General features: G+C 39.6%; 1 protein-coding gene across 1 annotated transcript; it reads left to right on the top strand.

The window, feature by feature from the left end:
* Positions 1-471: 471 nt before the first annotated feature.
* On the top strand, positions 472-1,930 carry LOC125083057 (spermatogenesis-associated protein 31D1-like). Its single transcript, XM_047698973.1, has one exon. It carries the CDS (start codon positions 952-954, stop codon positions 1,735-1,737), a length of 786 nt encoding a protein of 261 aa, XP_047554929.1. The 5' UTR covers positions 472-951; the 3' UTR covers positions 1,738-1,930.
* Positions 1,931-14,988: the final 13,058 nt, after the last annotated feature.

Here is a 14,988-nt window from a genome sequence, read left to right as displayed (position 1 = left end):
ATAGCCCAAGGAAGGTAATCCCACACTGGTGCCTACACGACTGCAGAAATCTAGACTCCCTAGCAGTGATGGAGCCTCAGCATACATTATGGAACTCTTCTAGCAAAAAGGCAGAAATGTTCACTTACAATTCTCTGTGTTTCAGGGCCATCGTAACCGGGATCTAGCAAAGACTGAATTGAGTCTCCCTGAAAGTTTCCATGAGAGGGTCCAAACAATGTTCCAGCTAAGGAAAGATATGAGGAAGAATCTTGGGTATATCCTAGAGAAGAGTCCAGAAGACAGCCCACAGAGGATCTCAGAATGGCACCTAGTGAGGGGTCTGAGGGCTGCCTTGGAGACAACAAGGAACTGTGTGTGTCATTCAAGGAATCACTTGGGGAGTGAATTATTCAATGTCTCAAGTAACAACACAGACCAGAATCAAATGAAAGGTATTCTTAGTTTACATATGAGCAAGAAGTTTTGGCAGATCACTGCGGGTAGGATTCCTATAGGTATGTGTTATTCATGGCTGGCTGATGACAATACATTGCCTTTCTCTGGGAGTTCCCAGACTGCTCCAGAAAACACAGATTCTAAAAAGACAATGGTGGGTAGGGTTTACTGCCAGAGCACCACTCTAGAGCATTCTTTTCTTGATCCCAGTACACGACAGCTGCTAGAGGCCCATATTATTAGATTTCGCATGAGTGAGAGGTGGGGTCTACCCCTCAGGGTTCTTGAATCCATAAAATTCTATAAGTTGAGAGAATCCAAAACATGGCCTCTTCCCCAATTTGACTTTCCCTCCTCAGCCATGTATATTTCTGGGGCGGATTCCAAAGCTGAGTTTTTTAAACACCTTGAGGGAAGCTCTAAACCTATTTTTGGAAACAGGTTGAGAACAACAAAGTCAGTCCCCACTGTGGATCATCCTTTCTTCACTATGTTATCTGTGGGCAATGATCGATGGGGGGCCTGAAGGCATCACACTCTGACACTGACCATAATACTGCAGAGTGTATCCAGATAGCTGTGTGGGGCAGCCAGACTTTTCAGCCCTTTACACATAGCATCAGAGCTCAAGTGCGACCCAGTGAGACTGTACTAGACAACACATGTGGCCCAGAGGTACCCACAAGTCCAGCTGGGGCTGGACTTGAGCCAACCCATGAGAATGTGAGTTCCAGTAACAGAGTAGAAATGGAACAGGGCAAAGGTATGGAGGAGAAGAATTTACAACATTTTGCCTTGCCCAACCTGTCCAGGGATATATTTGACACCAAGGAGTTCTATACCCTTCAATCCCAATCTTGGGAAATCTTGACAACCAGTGAGTTGGGAAGCTCCAAAATGATAAATGTCAACATGAATAAAGTAGAAACTGCCATGACTACGGAGAACCCCTCACCAAAAATACTGGTTCCCCAAGATTCTAAACTATCAGGCCTGAAAAGACAGATCCTGAGTGAGTTAAATTTTAAACTGGAGAGTGAGGAGCATAACCAGGCTCAAGGATGTCCTACTGACATGCCCCTTCCTTCAGATAGCTTGAATTCCAAGGCTTCACTGACTCTGTCGCAGAGTGTGTGCAGCGGGGACATGGAAGCATCCCAGGTGCTGCATGTCCAACTGAAGGACAGCAGAATTAGCACGGAGGAGCAGCAGGAATCCTGGGACTCAAAACTGACCTTCTGTAAGGGCCAGCCTACGAATTTCTCACAAAGAAGAAGTGCAAAGAAAGTGAGACCTTAGGATCCCAAAGCAAGAAAATGCAAAAGTGAGGACTCAGGAGTAGGGACATCTGTAGGCAGAGAGGAGAGTCTCCATGCTGAGGACAGAAAATTAGAGAGTGCTTCCCCAACTCTGTCACAGAATGAACAGTTTCCTCTTGAAAGTTACTTCAGAAAAAAGATGAGGCAATTTTCTCAGTGGATCAATTCCAAGAAAAAAAATCACAGGACATCAGGAAGTCCCCAGCAAAAAGCCAAGTTCATGTCCACCTTAGCGCAGCACCAAGACCCAGCTGAAAGTGTGGCTACTTTTGGGAGTGATTGGCCTCCTGAAGCTCACAAGCTCACTTGGGAAGGTCCTAGAAGAGAAGCTGGAACATATGTACGTATCTGAGGCCTCATAGTTAAGTCAGCAGCAGGAGGAACTACAGGCCCAGGTAGGGCATGACAAGAGACCTCCAACTATTGGGCTCTTTCTGATCCACAACAAGATAAACGGGCAAGTATCAAGTCCTGCAGCCAAGAAGCTGTCTGTGCTGACCAGAACTATCCTACAAGGATCAGACAGAACAGAAAGAGGTTCAGACAGCCCCAGAAAGCTGAGCCTTTTGAGAATCAGCTATTAAGCCAGAGTCAATGCCCTTCTTCTCTGCCTTCTGGGAAGTCTGTGCCTCATCCAAGCCCCACATGTGTGCATCAAGTATGCCAGGTCCTTTGGACCACCAGGGGTGACCCTAATGAAAGTACTGTGTTTAGCATTTTGACTCTTCTACTCAGGCAGAAAATGCTTCTCCAGCACTTCCTGGGAGAAAAATGTCTCTAAAGAAATCATTCAGTCCTTGTTGAGAAAGCTTCACAATTTTCATGACAATATATCCTCTGATGAGAACAACCTTCAGCACAACCAAGAATATTAATCCTCCTCAATAAATGTTTTTTTCTAGTAGAGAGTGGTGATCTCTGTGTGGTGCAGTGGGACTGGGGCTGGGGCTTATGCTCAGGGAAAGGAAGCAGTGTGTTCAACTCTTAGTAGTTAATGCTTTTGGCTTCTACAAGTACACCAGTCCCTTGTACAAAGCCAGACAGTGGCCTTCTCAGTTTTATCCTGGGGTCCCTTATTTGATCCTGCTCTAATATCCTGTATTTAAAACATTTACTTTTTTTTTTTCATAAGAAGTATAACGTGCTTACTCTGAAAACCTTCAGGCCTTTACAAATAGTGAGAAAAACCCTTAAAGTCTACAACTTGATTTAAACTCTCTTTCATCTCCTCCCAAACTATTTGTCAGGTAGGCCTCACCTCCTGGAGGTTACTCAGGCCCAATGATATGATTTCAACATATGAATATACGGGATAGTCTTTGAGCATGAAGACAGTGCCCTCAGGGATGTTGCCAGGGACGTTGTCCTCCTACGTGCAGGGGAAGCCACACCCTTCCGAGGGTCCAGTCCAGGAGGGGACTGCATCCAGGGGCGGGCTTCATCTCGGGAAAGCCACACCCAGGGGTGATATTACCCCAGGGTGAGCCATGCTCAGGGGCGGGCTACGTCAAGGTAGGCGCAGGGGAGACGGGGCCACGTGGACGTCGAGCCACACCTGGGATGGGCAGGGCAAACTGTGCCAAGAGCGGGACAACGTTCAGGGCAACACATACGTGGGGGCGGACCACGTCCAGAGTGAGCCAGATCTAGGTGCAGGGCTGAGGGGGCTGTGGTGTTTGGCTTCTTCATGGCGGTGGTGCTCTACCGTCCATCTGACTGTTAAGCATTTCACCTCAGTCTTCTGGATCCTGTCTCCATCACTTCTGAAAGTCGAGTTTTGATTTGTCTTAAAGTCAGATTTTGACGGAGAACTTCTGGATATCGGAACGACCTTCCCTTCTGCCCAGAAGGACCCTCCCACAGTCTGCCTTTTCCATCCTGGCTGAAGGCTCTAGAGGCCTCTCAATGCCTAAGGGCCTCAGAGAACGTAATGAGGCTTGGGGGCGGGGCCACGCCTGGGCCACGCGAGCCCCCTTTGCGGAGGTCACTGGATGGAACTTGCTGAGGTGATCCTAGTAATAAATAGAGCGGCGATATGGACCACTGTTAAGACTTCACCTGGTACCAGCTGCCTGCCCTTGTACAAGAAGCCCGTCTCAGATCTCATCTATTATTTGCAGAGATAATGTCTGACAGGGGTGGCCCTGAGACTTGGAACGAAGTGAAAATTTTAGAGTAGTGTTAAGGGTTGATGTTAGGGTTTGGGGCGTCTGTGGTGATCTTGTTGGACTTCCGGTCCCCGGAGAGCCTAGTGGCTTGCAAGTGCCTGCACTGGTGGGGACAGTGAGACGTCAAGATGTGAGTTCATACACTCAATTAACAATCATCATTTCTGATTCTCTGCAGAGCCCGAAACTGGAAGGATGTTCACAGTTCGCCAGTTTTCAAACAAACCAACAAGAGCTTCAGCCGCTGGGACGTAGCGGTGAGTTCAGTAGGAATGGTTCGCGGGAACCTCAGGTATAGATCATCGAGGCATTATGGACAGGCTTGAGGCAGAGCCATTTGTCACACCTTGCATGAACCAGGATAGCAGGACGCGCACCTCTCTAGCAGGCAGGACTACATGTCTTTGATTAGGCAGAAACACTCAGGTAATTGCCTTAATTTGCAGGCATTGATACATTCATGCCTACTGTGTGTCCTGATTCTGTGTTAGGAAGTGTCACCATGTTTATCATAGTAAGAGGTGGAAGAGAATCCCAATTGTGACTAATTCCACTATTAGAAAGTATTAAATGTGAATTTGAAAGATATGTTAAGCTAAAATAAACCTCGTAGATTCCCACCTTCAAAACAATTACTGTTAACTTTCTGGTGCATCTTCTTAGAGATTTTACTATGTCTACTTTAAAAAAAAATTAATTAATTTATTTGACAGGGATCACAAGCAGGCAGAGAGCAGGCAGAGAGAGAGGAAGGGAAGCAGGCTCCCTGCCAAGCAGGGAGCTGGATGTGGGGCTCCATCCCAGGATCATGACCTGAGCAGAAGGCAGAAGATTTAACCCACTGAGCCATCCAGGTGCCCCACTATGTCTACTTTTAATACTGCTTAAATAATATATATTTTAACTGAAAAACACTATCATAAACATTTTTAAGTTATTATAAACTTTCATAACATTTTTATGATAACATTCTTTTAAGTGGTGGAATATTCAACTGCTTTTTGTTGACATTTGGTTAGTTTCTAACTTTTGAAATTTTACTATTTTTGCTTGCCATGTTTGGTCATAATTGTACTTATTTATAAACCCTCCTGTTCCAAACAGCATCAAGCTTTTCCTATGTCTGATTAACCCCGGATTCTGCCCTAGGCCAAATACTTTTTTCTTTCTCCTGCTTCCTTAGATGAGTTGTGTGCTCGTGTGGTTAGCTGATTCAGCAGTAGACTGTCCTCTGAGTGTGGAGCCAGTGAAACCAAATGCTTGCTAAACATCCTCAATATAAGGTCTTACAGACTGAACCTGTTGTCTTCCTTTATCTCTAACCTTCCCTTCCCCATACAGTCCCAGTTTCAGTAGCACCTGAAAATCCAAGCAAGAACCACAAGAGCCACTTTACATTCTTCCCTCTTTATTGTAGCTATCAGCTACTTCGTGGAGAAGCTGGAAAAATATGCCGTGCAGAGAAATCCTCGAACTCTCACAGTATAGGACATTCCCCAAAGAGATTATAAGATCCTTCAGGTCATGAGCTATATTTTGGTAATTAATTTTAATTATATTAGTAATATATGTTCACATTCTCCTGAGTCAAAATTAAAGCAGTCTCATTAAAGTTAAATACCCCATTCCAAAACAACGTGTCTCATTCCACATCAATCAATTAATTAATTTCTGTGCTACTTATATCAATATAGACTATTGTTTTCGTAGTTGATTCAATTCAGTCTGCTACTGTCTATTTATTTTGGTGCCCAAATTGTCATTTTTAGCTGATTACCTCAGTCTGACTGCTATGTTTTTTTGATTTATCTCAGTCATTTTTTACTTTCTGACACAAAAGATGTTTCAAGCTGATTGTATACTTTTCCCTGCATAATCCTTCAGTTCTTGATTTCTTTAATGGAAAATGGTATTTAGAAGCCAACGTCAGTTTGCTAGATGTGTTCATTATTATTAGGATGTTGCTGCTTTTTGGCTGTCTCAATAAATAGAGTTAAGGAATATGTATATATATGCACACACACACACACACATTCACACATTTAAATATTAATTTATTTTTCTCGTTTCTACATGTGTTGAAAGTTGTGAGTTCACACCAGTACTTCTAGTTATAATCTAACACCACAGGGTTCATCCTAGTTTTCTCCCTTTCCAGTTTTATAACTTCTTTCTCCAGCTATATTGGCTGGAGCTTTATTAAATTTTTAAAAATCTTTTCAGAGAACTAGTGTTTGGTTTAGTTGATTTTTCTCCACTTTTTTTGTTATGTGTTTTCTATTTCATTGATTTCTTCTCTGGCTTTTATTATTTCTTTCTTTCTTTTTTTTTTTAACTTACTTTGGGTTTAATTTGCATTTCTTTTTTGTAGATGCTTAAGGTAGAACTGAAGGTCACTGGTTTGAGACTTCTCTTATAAAGACATCTAGTGCTATGAATTTTTCTCTTAATACTGCTTTAACTACATCTTGGAAATTTCAGTGTGTTGTGTTTTGTTTTCATTCTGTTCAAAGTATTTTTAATTTCCCTTTTGATTTATTCTTTGGTCCATGGGTTATTTAGAAGTTTTTATTTAATTTCTAAATATTTGGTGGATTTTTCACAGATTTTTCTGATACTGATTTAAAAAAAATTCCCTGTGGTAGAATTACATACTTTTTCCAATTTGAAGAGTTTAAATTTATTTGGTAATGTGTGTGTGTGTGTGTGTGTGTGTGTGTGTGTGTGTGTGTGTGTGTGTGTGTTTGTGTGTGTGTGTGTGTGTGTGTGTGATTTATGTCTCAATACAGAATGTGTTCTGTCTTGGTAAATCTTGTACATTTTTCTCTTGTGTGGAGTATTGTATGAATGTTAATTATGTCAAATCGATTGACAGTGTGTTCAAGTATTCTATGTTCAAACTGATTTTTTGTTTATTTGTTCGGTCACTTACTTAGAGAAGGCTATTGAAATCTTTGACTATAATTGTGGATTTATCTATTTCTCCTTGAAGTGGTGTTTTTTTCTTTATATATTTTGAAACCTTGTTATTAAGTATGTCAGTGTTCAGACTATTCTTTGTTGTATGTGGGTGAAGTCTGTTTTTTAGCTTAGTGCTCAGGTAGTGGTTTGTCAGAGACTTTCTTAAATGACTGGGGAGAAAAGAAAAAAAGAGGAAAGAAAAGACTCTAGATCTTTGCAGATTGGCTGTGTGCTGGAGCACTCCCTTCTTGTTTTTGCTGAGCCTAAAGATTAGCTACTGGTGAAAGAGTAGTGTTCTCTCAGGTCTTTTCAGCACATTGTCCTATCGTGTACATGTCTGTGGCTTCTAGATTCTCTGGTGTATGGAATAACTTTTCAAAGCCTCCTGGAGTCCTAGTCTACCGTTTTGCATCACATTCCTCTGCCCAGTTTTGTTTTGATTAGGATCGTTTATCTTTTTGTTTTTTTTTAAAGCAAATTTAGACTGTTTCTTAATATTTGAAGTGTGTTTCTTTTTTTTTTTTTAAAGATTTTATTTATTTATTTGACAGAGAGAAATCACAAGTAGGCAGAGAGGCAGGCAGAGAGAGAGGAGGAAGCAGGCTCCCTGCTGAGCAGAAAGCCTGATGTGGGGCTCAAACCCAGGACCTGGGATCATGACCTGAGCCGAAGGCAGTGGCTTAACCCACTGAGCCACCCAGGCGCCCCTGAAGTGTGTTTCTTATAGGCAATGTGTAATTGGGTCTTACAGTTTCTGACTTTTCTTAGTTTTGATTTTTTTTTTAAGAGAGGAAGAGAGAGGTGGAGGAAGGGGCAGAGGGAGAGAGAGAATCTTAAGCAGACTCCTAGCCCAGTGCAGAGCTTGATGCAGGGTTTGATCCTGCAGTCCTGAGGTCATGACCCTATTTGAAATTAAGAGTTGGACACCCAACTGACTGAGCCCCAGGCACCCCAAGTTTCTGTCTTTTAGTGAATGTTTAAACTGGTGGTAGGTGTAGTAATGGCCCCCAAGAGATGATCATGTCTTAATCCCTGGAACCTATGAATATGTTACTTTATATGATATAAGATAATTAAGTTTTCAGATGGAATTAAGATTGTTTATCAGCTGTCTTAAAATGGGTATATCTTTGAATGCCATGTGGGTCCAGTGTGAGTCCTTAATATCTGAGAACTTTTACCAGCAGAAATCAGATAGATTTGAAGACAGGAGGAGAGGCAGGAGCAATTCAAAATTTGAGAGTCTTATATCTTCTATTGCCGGCTTTGGAAATGGGGGAAGGCAACCATGAACTAAGGCATTCAGGTAGTTATTAGAAGCAATAACAGCCCTCAGCTGATAGAAAAGAAATAGACTTTTTTTTCTGCAATTGTAGGAGTCTTAATTCTTCAAACAACTTGAATTAGCAAGGAAACAGTTTCAGAGAGTCTCCAGGAAGGAATACATCTTGCAGATCTCGGTTTTAGCCTGATGAGACTTGTACCAGACTTGTGTTGTTCATAACTGTAAGAGAATTAATTTGTATTGTTTCAAGACACTAAGTTTGTGATATTTGTTATGGCAGCAATAGAAAACTAATGTAGGCTGTTTATGTATAATGTGATTATTGATTTAGTTGGGTTTGAATCTTTTTTTTTTTTTTTGCTATTCATTTGTTCTTTGTTCTTTGTGTCATTTGTAATTCTTTCATACATTTCATCCCTTATTTGTATTGAATATTTCATGTATCATTTATTATTCGGTCTTATTAGCTCTGTTTTTTGGTGGTAACTTTATGGTTCATCATACATATCTTTGACATATAATAGTCTATCTTAAATAATATGCCACTTCATATAGTGTCTGTCTTTTTTTTAGTGTTTCTCTTTTACTCGTTTTATTCTGTTGACAATATTTGTTTAAATGTATGTCTCTCTATATTTGCCAGAAATACTTGGATACAAGTGGGTAGAAATCTAACCCAAAGTAGCTTAAATAAAAAAAATAATACTCATATGAATATTTGCTAATTCCTGAACCAAAAATGTGGTCATAGGGGTAGAGGTATTGATGGGCCAGACAAGGTTGTGGACCCACCTTTATGATCAGAATGGCACTGGGTTGATTGCTCCATGAGATAACATGAAGTGGGAGTATAGTATTTGAAAGATCAGGTGAATTGGATGGAAAAGTATGCTTGACAGAAGAGAAGCACTAGAGTTCTCATTTTTCACTATATTCCCAAAATAGACTGCAAGCTACTTTAGGTTAGTTTTATTTTAAATTATTTCTTTTAATTACTTTTTAAAATGTAAGTAATGTGTGATTAAATTATCTAAATTAAAAAATTAAAACAGTATCCATAAGCTTAAAGACCCCTACAGATTACCCATTCCTAGGAGGTAAACACTATCACTGTCATCAGGCTGGTATACATTCTGTGCTATGCATAGACCTAAAATATGAATAGTTGTTTATTTCACATAAAAAGGTGTCATATTACGCATATTGCTCAGCAGCATTTTTTTAAATTCAACAGATATCTTGTCAATCTATATATAATAGTGCATGTAGATTTACCTCATTCCTTTTAACTGCTGCATAGTATTTCTTTAAATGAATATTCAACAGTTTATTTTTTTGTATTGCTGCTCACTTGTTTCCTATTTTTCATTATTATAAACAATTGCTCCCATGAACACCTTTGTATATGCTTCCTTGTGAATGTTTTCAAGTCATTCTCTGGAGTATATACCTAGAAATGTAATTTCTGGGTCAAACTCTTTAGTTTTCAAATTGTATTTGTTTGCTTAAAATTTTTAGTGAACAAGCTTTTGAATAGGAAGTAATGCACATGGTAGAAAAATATTAAAAAGTTTTGTAATGAAAAGTAGTCTGTTTTAGTTTGGGAGAGTTCCTCAGCTGATGCTTGATGGCCATAAATTCTTAATATTAGAAACCATTAATTTTATAACATATCTTTCAGTTTGGATTTGTTTGATGTTCCCATATATTTAGTTTTAGACTTTAAGCCTTTGGTAGGAGTAGAACACAAGGCTGATTTCTTATTTTGTCCTATCAACTTATCAATATTTATCAATATTAATCCTACTACTGATAATGCTCAATTTAATCACTTGATTAAGGTGTTGTGTGCCAGGCTTTTATACATTTTTTCTTTGTAATTACTATTTTGTGGTGGGTTCTTTGAAACTATGTATATATCTTTTTATTCATCAAACTTTTCATTTTTCATTTATTCATTTCTATTCATATGGGCTCATGGTTTTCTATCTTATTTAGATAATTATAGTCTGTTATTATCAATATTTATTTTGATGTTCCTACTATCACAGGATTAGATAGTGGGAACCCCTTCAGATTAACTTCTGGGTACTTTTGACATATCTCTATCATTCTTTGAACATTTTCTTATTTTCTTATTTAGCACCATATGTCAAGATAATCTGGTATTTTCCAGGCGCCAGTCCTAGAATCAGCCATTTCTCTAAGATATCCTGGTTCTGTTTGCTGGAGTACGGTATTTAGAAGCCAATATATGGGTGCTAAGAGTGCTAAGTGTGTTCATTGTTACTGGAGTATTATTGCCCCCATGCCTTCTCAGCATACACACACACACACCCACACACACACACACACACACACATATAATATACATCTATATTTATCCTATATCTATATACATTAAAAACTATGAGTTTACACTAATATCTCCACTTCCAGTCAAACCTAAACTTCAGGGTTAATTTTAGTTTTTTCCCTTCCATATCTGTAATCCCCTTCTCCAATAGTGAGAAATATGTCTCCCATTATTATTATTATTTTAATTACAGGGTAATTGACATTTAATAAGGTTCCTATTATTTTTAAAATAGGGAACACTAGTGATATTTGGTAGACCAATATTAATTTTTCCTGTCTCTGACTTGGGTTGTTCCAAGGGCAGTAATCATGCAACATGAAAGCATATATGATTGAGTTTTATTTGATAGTTTAATCTACATATATCCTTTTAGAAAATGTCAAATGGAGTTAAGACTCTAATTTCATAGTTGTAGGTATTTATACTGTGTTATCACTGTCAGGAGAAGCAAAATCTTAATTTGACATCTCAGGAGGTAATCATAGTTACACTTCAAATGAGGGAAATGAATTATTTGATATGAAACTATCTTTTTTTTTTAAAAGATTTTATTTATTTATTTGACACAGAGAGAGAGATCACAAGTAAGCAGAGAGGCAGGCAGAGAGAGAGGGAGAGGCAGGCTCCCTATAGAGCAGAGAGCCCCATGCGGGGCTCAGTCCCAGGACCTTGAGATCATGACCTGAGCTGAAGGCAGATCACATTGAGCCACTGAGGCGCCCTGGAAACTGTCTTTTTATAAAATCTTACCTGGGGCGCCTGGGTGGCTCAGTGGGTTAAAGCCTCTGCCTTTGGCTCACGACATGATCCCAGGCTCCTGGGATCGAGCCCCCCATCAGGCTCTCTGCACACCGGGAGTCTGCTTCCCCTCTCTTCTCTGCCTGCTTCTCTACCCACTTGTGATCTGTCAAATAAATAAATAAAATCTTAAAAAAAAATCTTACTGACTTTCATCTTTTTAGTGGCAGTAAAAGCAACTGATTCCAAGTTGCCACTATGAGCAACTCTCTATGAATTTATTTTAAACTTTTACTTAAATTTTTTTCTCTTTATTTGGAAAATCTTTTTGATAATTTTCTAAGCTGCCAGCTACCCTTTTACTTTCCAAGATTTATGGTTAACATTGGAATTATGTAAAATGTTATACTTTTTCACACTTACATGTTTTAAAATTGAGTCTTTAGTTAAAGGTGATATTTGATTTATTAATGATAACATATTTCTTCCTAATAATTTAAAGTATCTTAAATGTACTGTCAGCTATTCTTTTTCAGATATTTGGCCTGACATCACTTCTCCACCCATATATTTCTCTGTTTATATCTTTTTTTTTTAAGATTTTATTTATTTATTTGACAGACTGAGATCACAAGTAGGCAGAGAGGCAGACAGAGCGAGAGGGTGGAAGCAGATTCCATGCAGAGCAGAGAGCCCGATTCGGGGCTCGATCCCAAGACTCTGGAATCATGACCTGAGCCAAAGGCAGAGGCTTTAACCCACTGAGCCACCCAGATGCCCCCCCTGTTTATATCTTTAAACATGATGCATTGTGCTGATCAGGCTGGACTTCTCTGCACTCCAGTGTTGAGTATTGAAAGGTTACTTCTATATTTACTTTAGATATCAAAGAGGAAGCTTAAACTTAACATATACAAAATAAAACCCTTGTTTTTGTTACATAACATCTGGTGTATTTTTTTTTTCTTTTGAGATTTTTATTATTTGTCAGAGAGAGGGATAGAGCATATCAGGGAGAATGGCAGACAGAGGGAGAAGCAGGCTCCCCATTGAGCAAGGAGCCCAATGTAGGACTTGATCCCAGGACCCCGGAATCATGACCTGAGCAGAGGCAGATACTTAACAGACTGAGCTGGCCAGGTGTCCCTCTTTGTTTCTTCTTAATCAAACCTTATCTTCTCACATTTTTTTTCTTATCTCAGTGAATAGATACATCCTTTTTCAGGTTTCTCAGGTAAAAAGTTTAGAGTCAGCTTTGATTTCTGTCTCACTTTTATACCTCATAACTGGCCCATCATTAAAACCTTTACAGTATATCCAGAATCTGCCCAATTCTATTTCCTTCTCCTCTATCATAATGGTTTAAGCCATCATCATCCCTACTCTGAATTCTTATAGTAGCCTCCCAGTTGTCTCCCTACTTCGATGCTTACTTTACAGTCTCTTCTCTACCTTGAAGCCAGGATGATTTTTACAAAACATGTATCATTTTACATCTCTGCTCAAAACTTCCAAAAGCTTCTCTTTTTGACTCAGAAAAAAGCCCAGTCACCTGAGTTCCTTCCATATGTTCTAACTTCCCTCTACATTTGTGTCCTCATCCCCAACATTCTTTCCTTCTCTCATTCTATTCTAACTATGCTATTCTATTCATTGCTATTCTAGCTATACTACATCTCGCTGTTCTTATAACATTCTTATAGCATTTGCTTACCTCAAGGCCTTTGCAATTATTAGTATCTCAGGCTGGAATCCGCTTTACTCTGAAATTTGCTTAGCTTAAATCCTTCAGCTTTTTTTTTCCTTCCTGTGTTTCTTCTCAGATATTGTCTTATCATAAACAGCTTTGCTGACTGTCCTAAGTAAAATAGCATCTACCTCTTAATTATCCCTATCTCCTTAATCCTGTTTAATTTTTTTTCCATAGCACTTGTCAACTTTTAGCATGTCTATGTCTGCTTATACTCCCACTAGGCTATTAAGTCCATAAACTCAAAGACTTTGTTTTTCTCACTAGGTGTCCCCAGTGTTTGGAACGGTACCTAGAATGTAATTGGTGTTCAGTTAATATTTGTGGAATAAATAAATAAATAAAAGCAACTTCTGAGAGAATCTATTTCGTTCAGATTCTAATAGTACTCGTCAAGTCATTTCCAGATGCTTCCTTCTCCTCTTCTCTGACTCCATCCCTGATGAAAGCAGAGGCAAATTTGTATGTGCAGCTGGGTATGGAATGGGTAGAAAGGTGGAAGTTGGGGAAATGGAGAAAAAGAAGGCTATATCATTCTCCACTCTTCCAGCCTGAAAGTACTACCAATTTGGCAGAGGGAACTTTGAATTTTATTTTTATTTTATTTTATTTTATTTTTTTAATTTTTTTATTTTTTCAGCATAACAGTATTCATTATTTTTGCACCACACCCAGTGCTCCATGCAATCCGTGCCCTCTACAATACCCACCACCTGGTGCCCCCAACCTCCCACCCCCCACCCCTTCAAAATTCTCAGATCGTTTTTCAGAGTCCATAGTCTCTCATGGTTCACCTCCCCTTCCAATTTCCCTCAACTCCCTTCTCCTTTCCATCTCCCCTTGTCCTCCATGCTATTTGTTATGCTCCACAAATAAGTGAAACCATATGATAATTGACACTCTCTGCTTGACTTATTTCACTCAGCATAATCTCTTCCAGTCCCGTCCATGTTGCTACAAAACTTGGGTATTCATCCTTTCTTTTTTTTTTTTTTTTTTTTTTACAGCTTTATAAACATATATTTTTATCCCCAGGGGTACAGGTCTGCAAATCGCCAGGTTTACACACTTCACAGCACTCACCATAGCACATACCCTCCCCAATATCCATAACCCCACCCCCTCTCCCAACCCCCTCCCCCCATCAACCCTCAGTTTGTTTTGTGAGATTAAGAGTCACTTATGGTTTGTCTCCCTCCCAATCCCATCTTGTTTCATTTACTCTTCTCCTACCCCCTCGACCCCCCATGTTGCATCTCCTCTCCCTCATATCAGGGAGATCATATGATAGTTGTCTTTCTCCGATTGACTTATTTCGCTAAGCATGATACCCTCTAGTTCCATCCACGTCGTCGCAAATGGCAAGATTTCATTTCTTTTGATGGCTGCATAGTATTCCATTGTGTATATATACCACATCTTCTTTATCCATTCGTCTGTAGATGGACATCTAGGTTCTTTCCATAGTTTGGCTATTGTAGACATTGCTGCTATAAACATTCAGGTGCATGTGCCCCTTCGGATCACTATGTTTGTATCTTTAGGGTAAATACCCAGCAGTGCAATTGCAGGGTCATAGGGTAGTTCTATTTTCAACATTTTGAGGAACCTCCATGCTGTTTTCCAGAGTGGTTGCACCAGCTTGCATTCCCACCAACAGTGTAGGAGGGTTCCCCTTTCTCCGCATCCTCGCCAGCATCTGTCATTTCCTGACTTGTTAATTTTAGCCATTCTGACTGGTGTGAGGTGATATCTCATGGTGGTTTTGATTTGTATTTCCCTGATGCCGAGTGATATGGAGCACTTTTTCATGTGTCTGTTGGCCATCTGGATGTCTTCTTTGCAGAAATGTCTGTTCATGTCCTCTGCCCATTTCTTGATTGGATTATTTGTTCTTTGGGTGTTGAGTTTGCTAAGTTCTTTATAGATTTTGGACACTAGCCCTTTATCTGATGTGTCATTTGCAAATA

The sequence above is a fragment of the Lutra lutra genome, chromosome 13 (assembly GCF_902655055.1).
Source record: "Lutra lutra chromosome 13, mLutLut1.2, whole genome shotgun sequence".
Lineage (NCBI taxonomy): Eukaryota > Metazoa > Chordata > Mammalia > Carnivora > Mustelidae > Lutra > Lutra lutra.
Note: the sequence above shows the minus strand (reverse complement) of the source record. Positions and strands in the feature narration are given on the sequence as shown.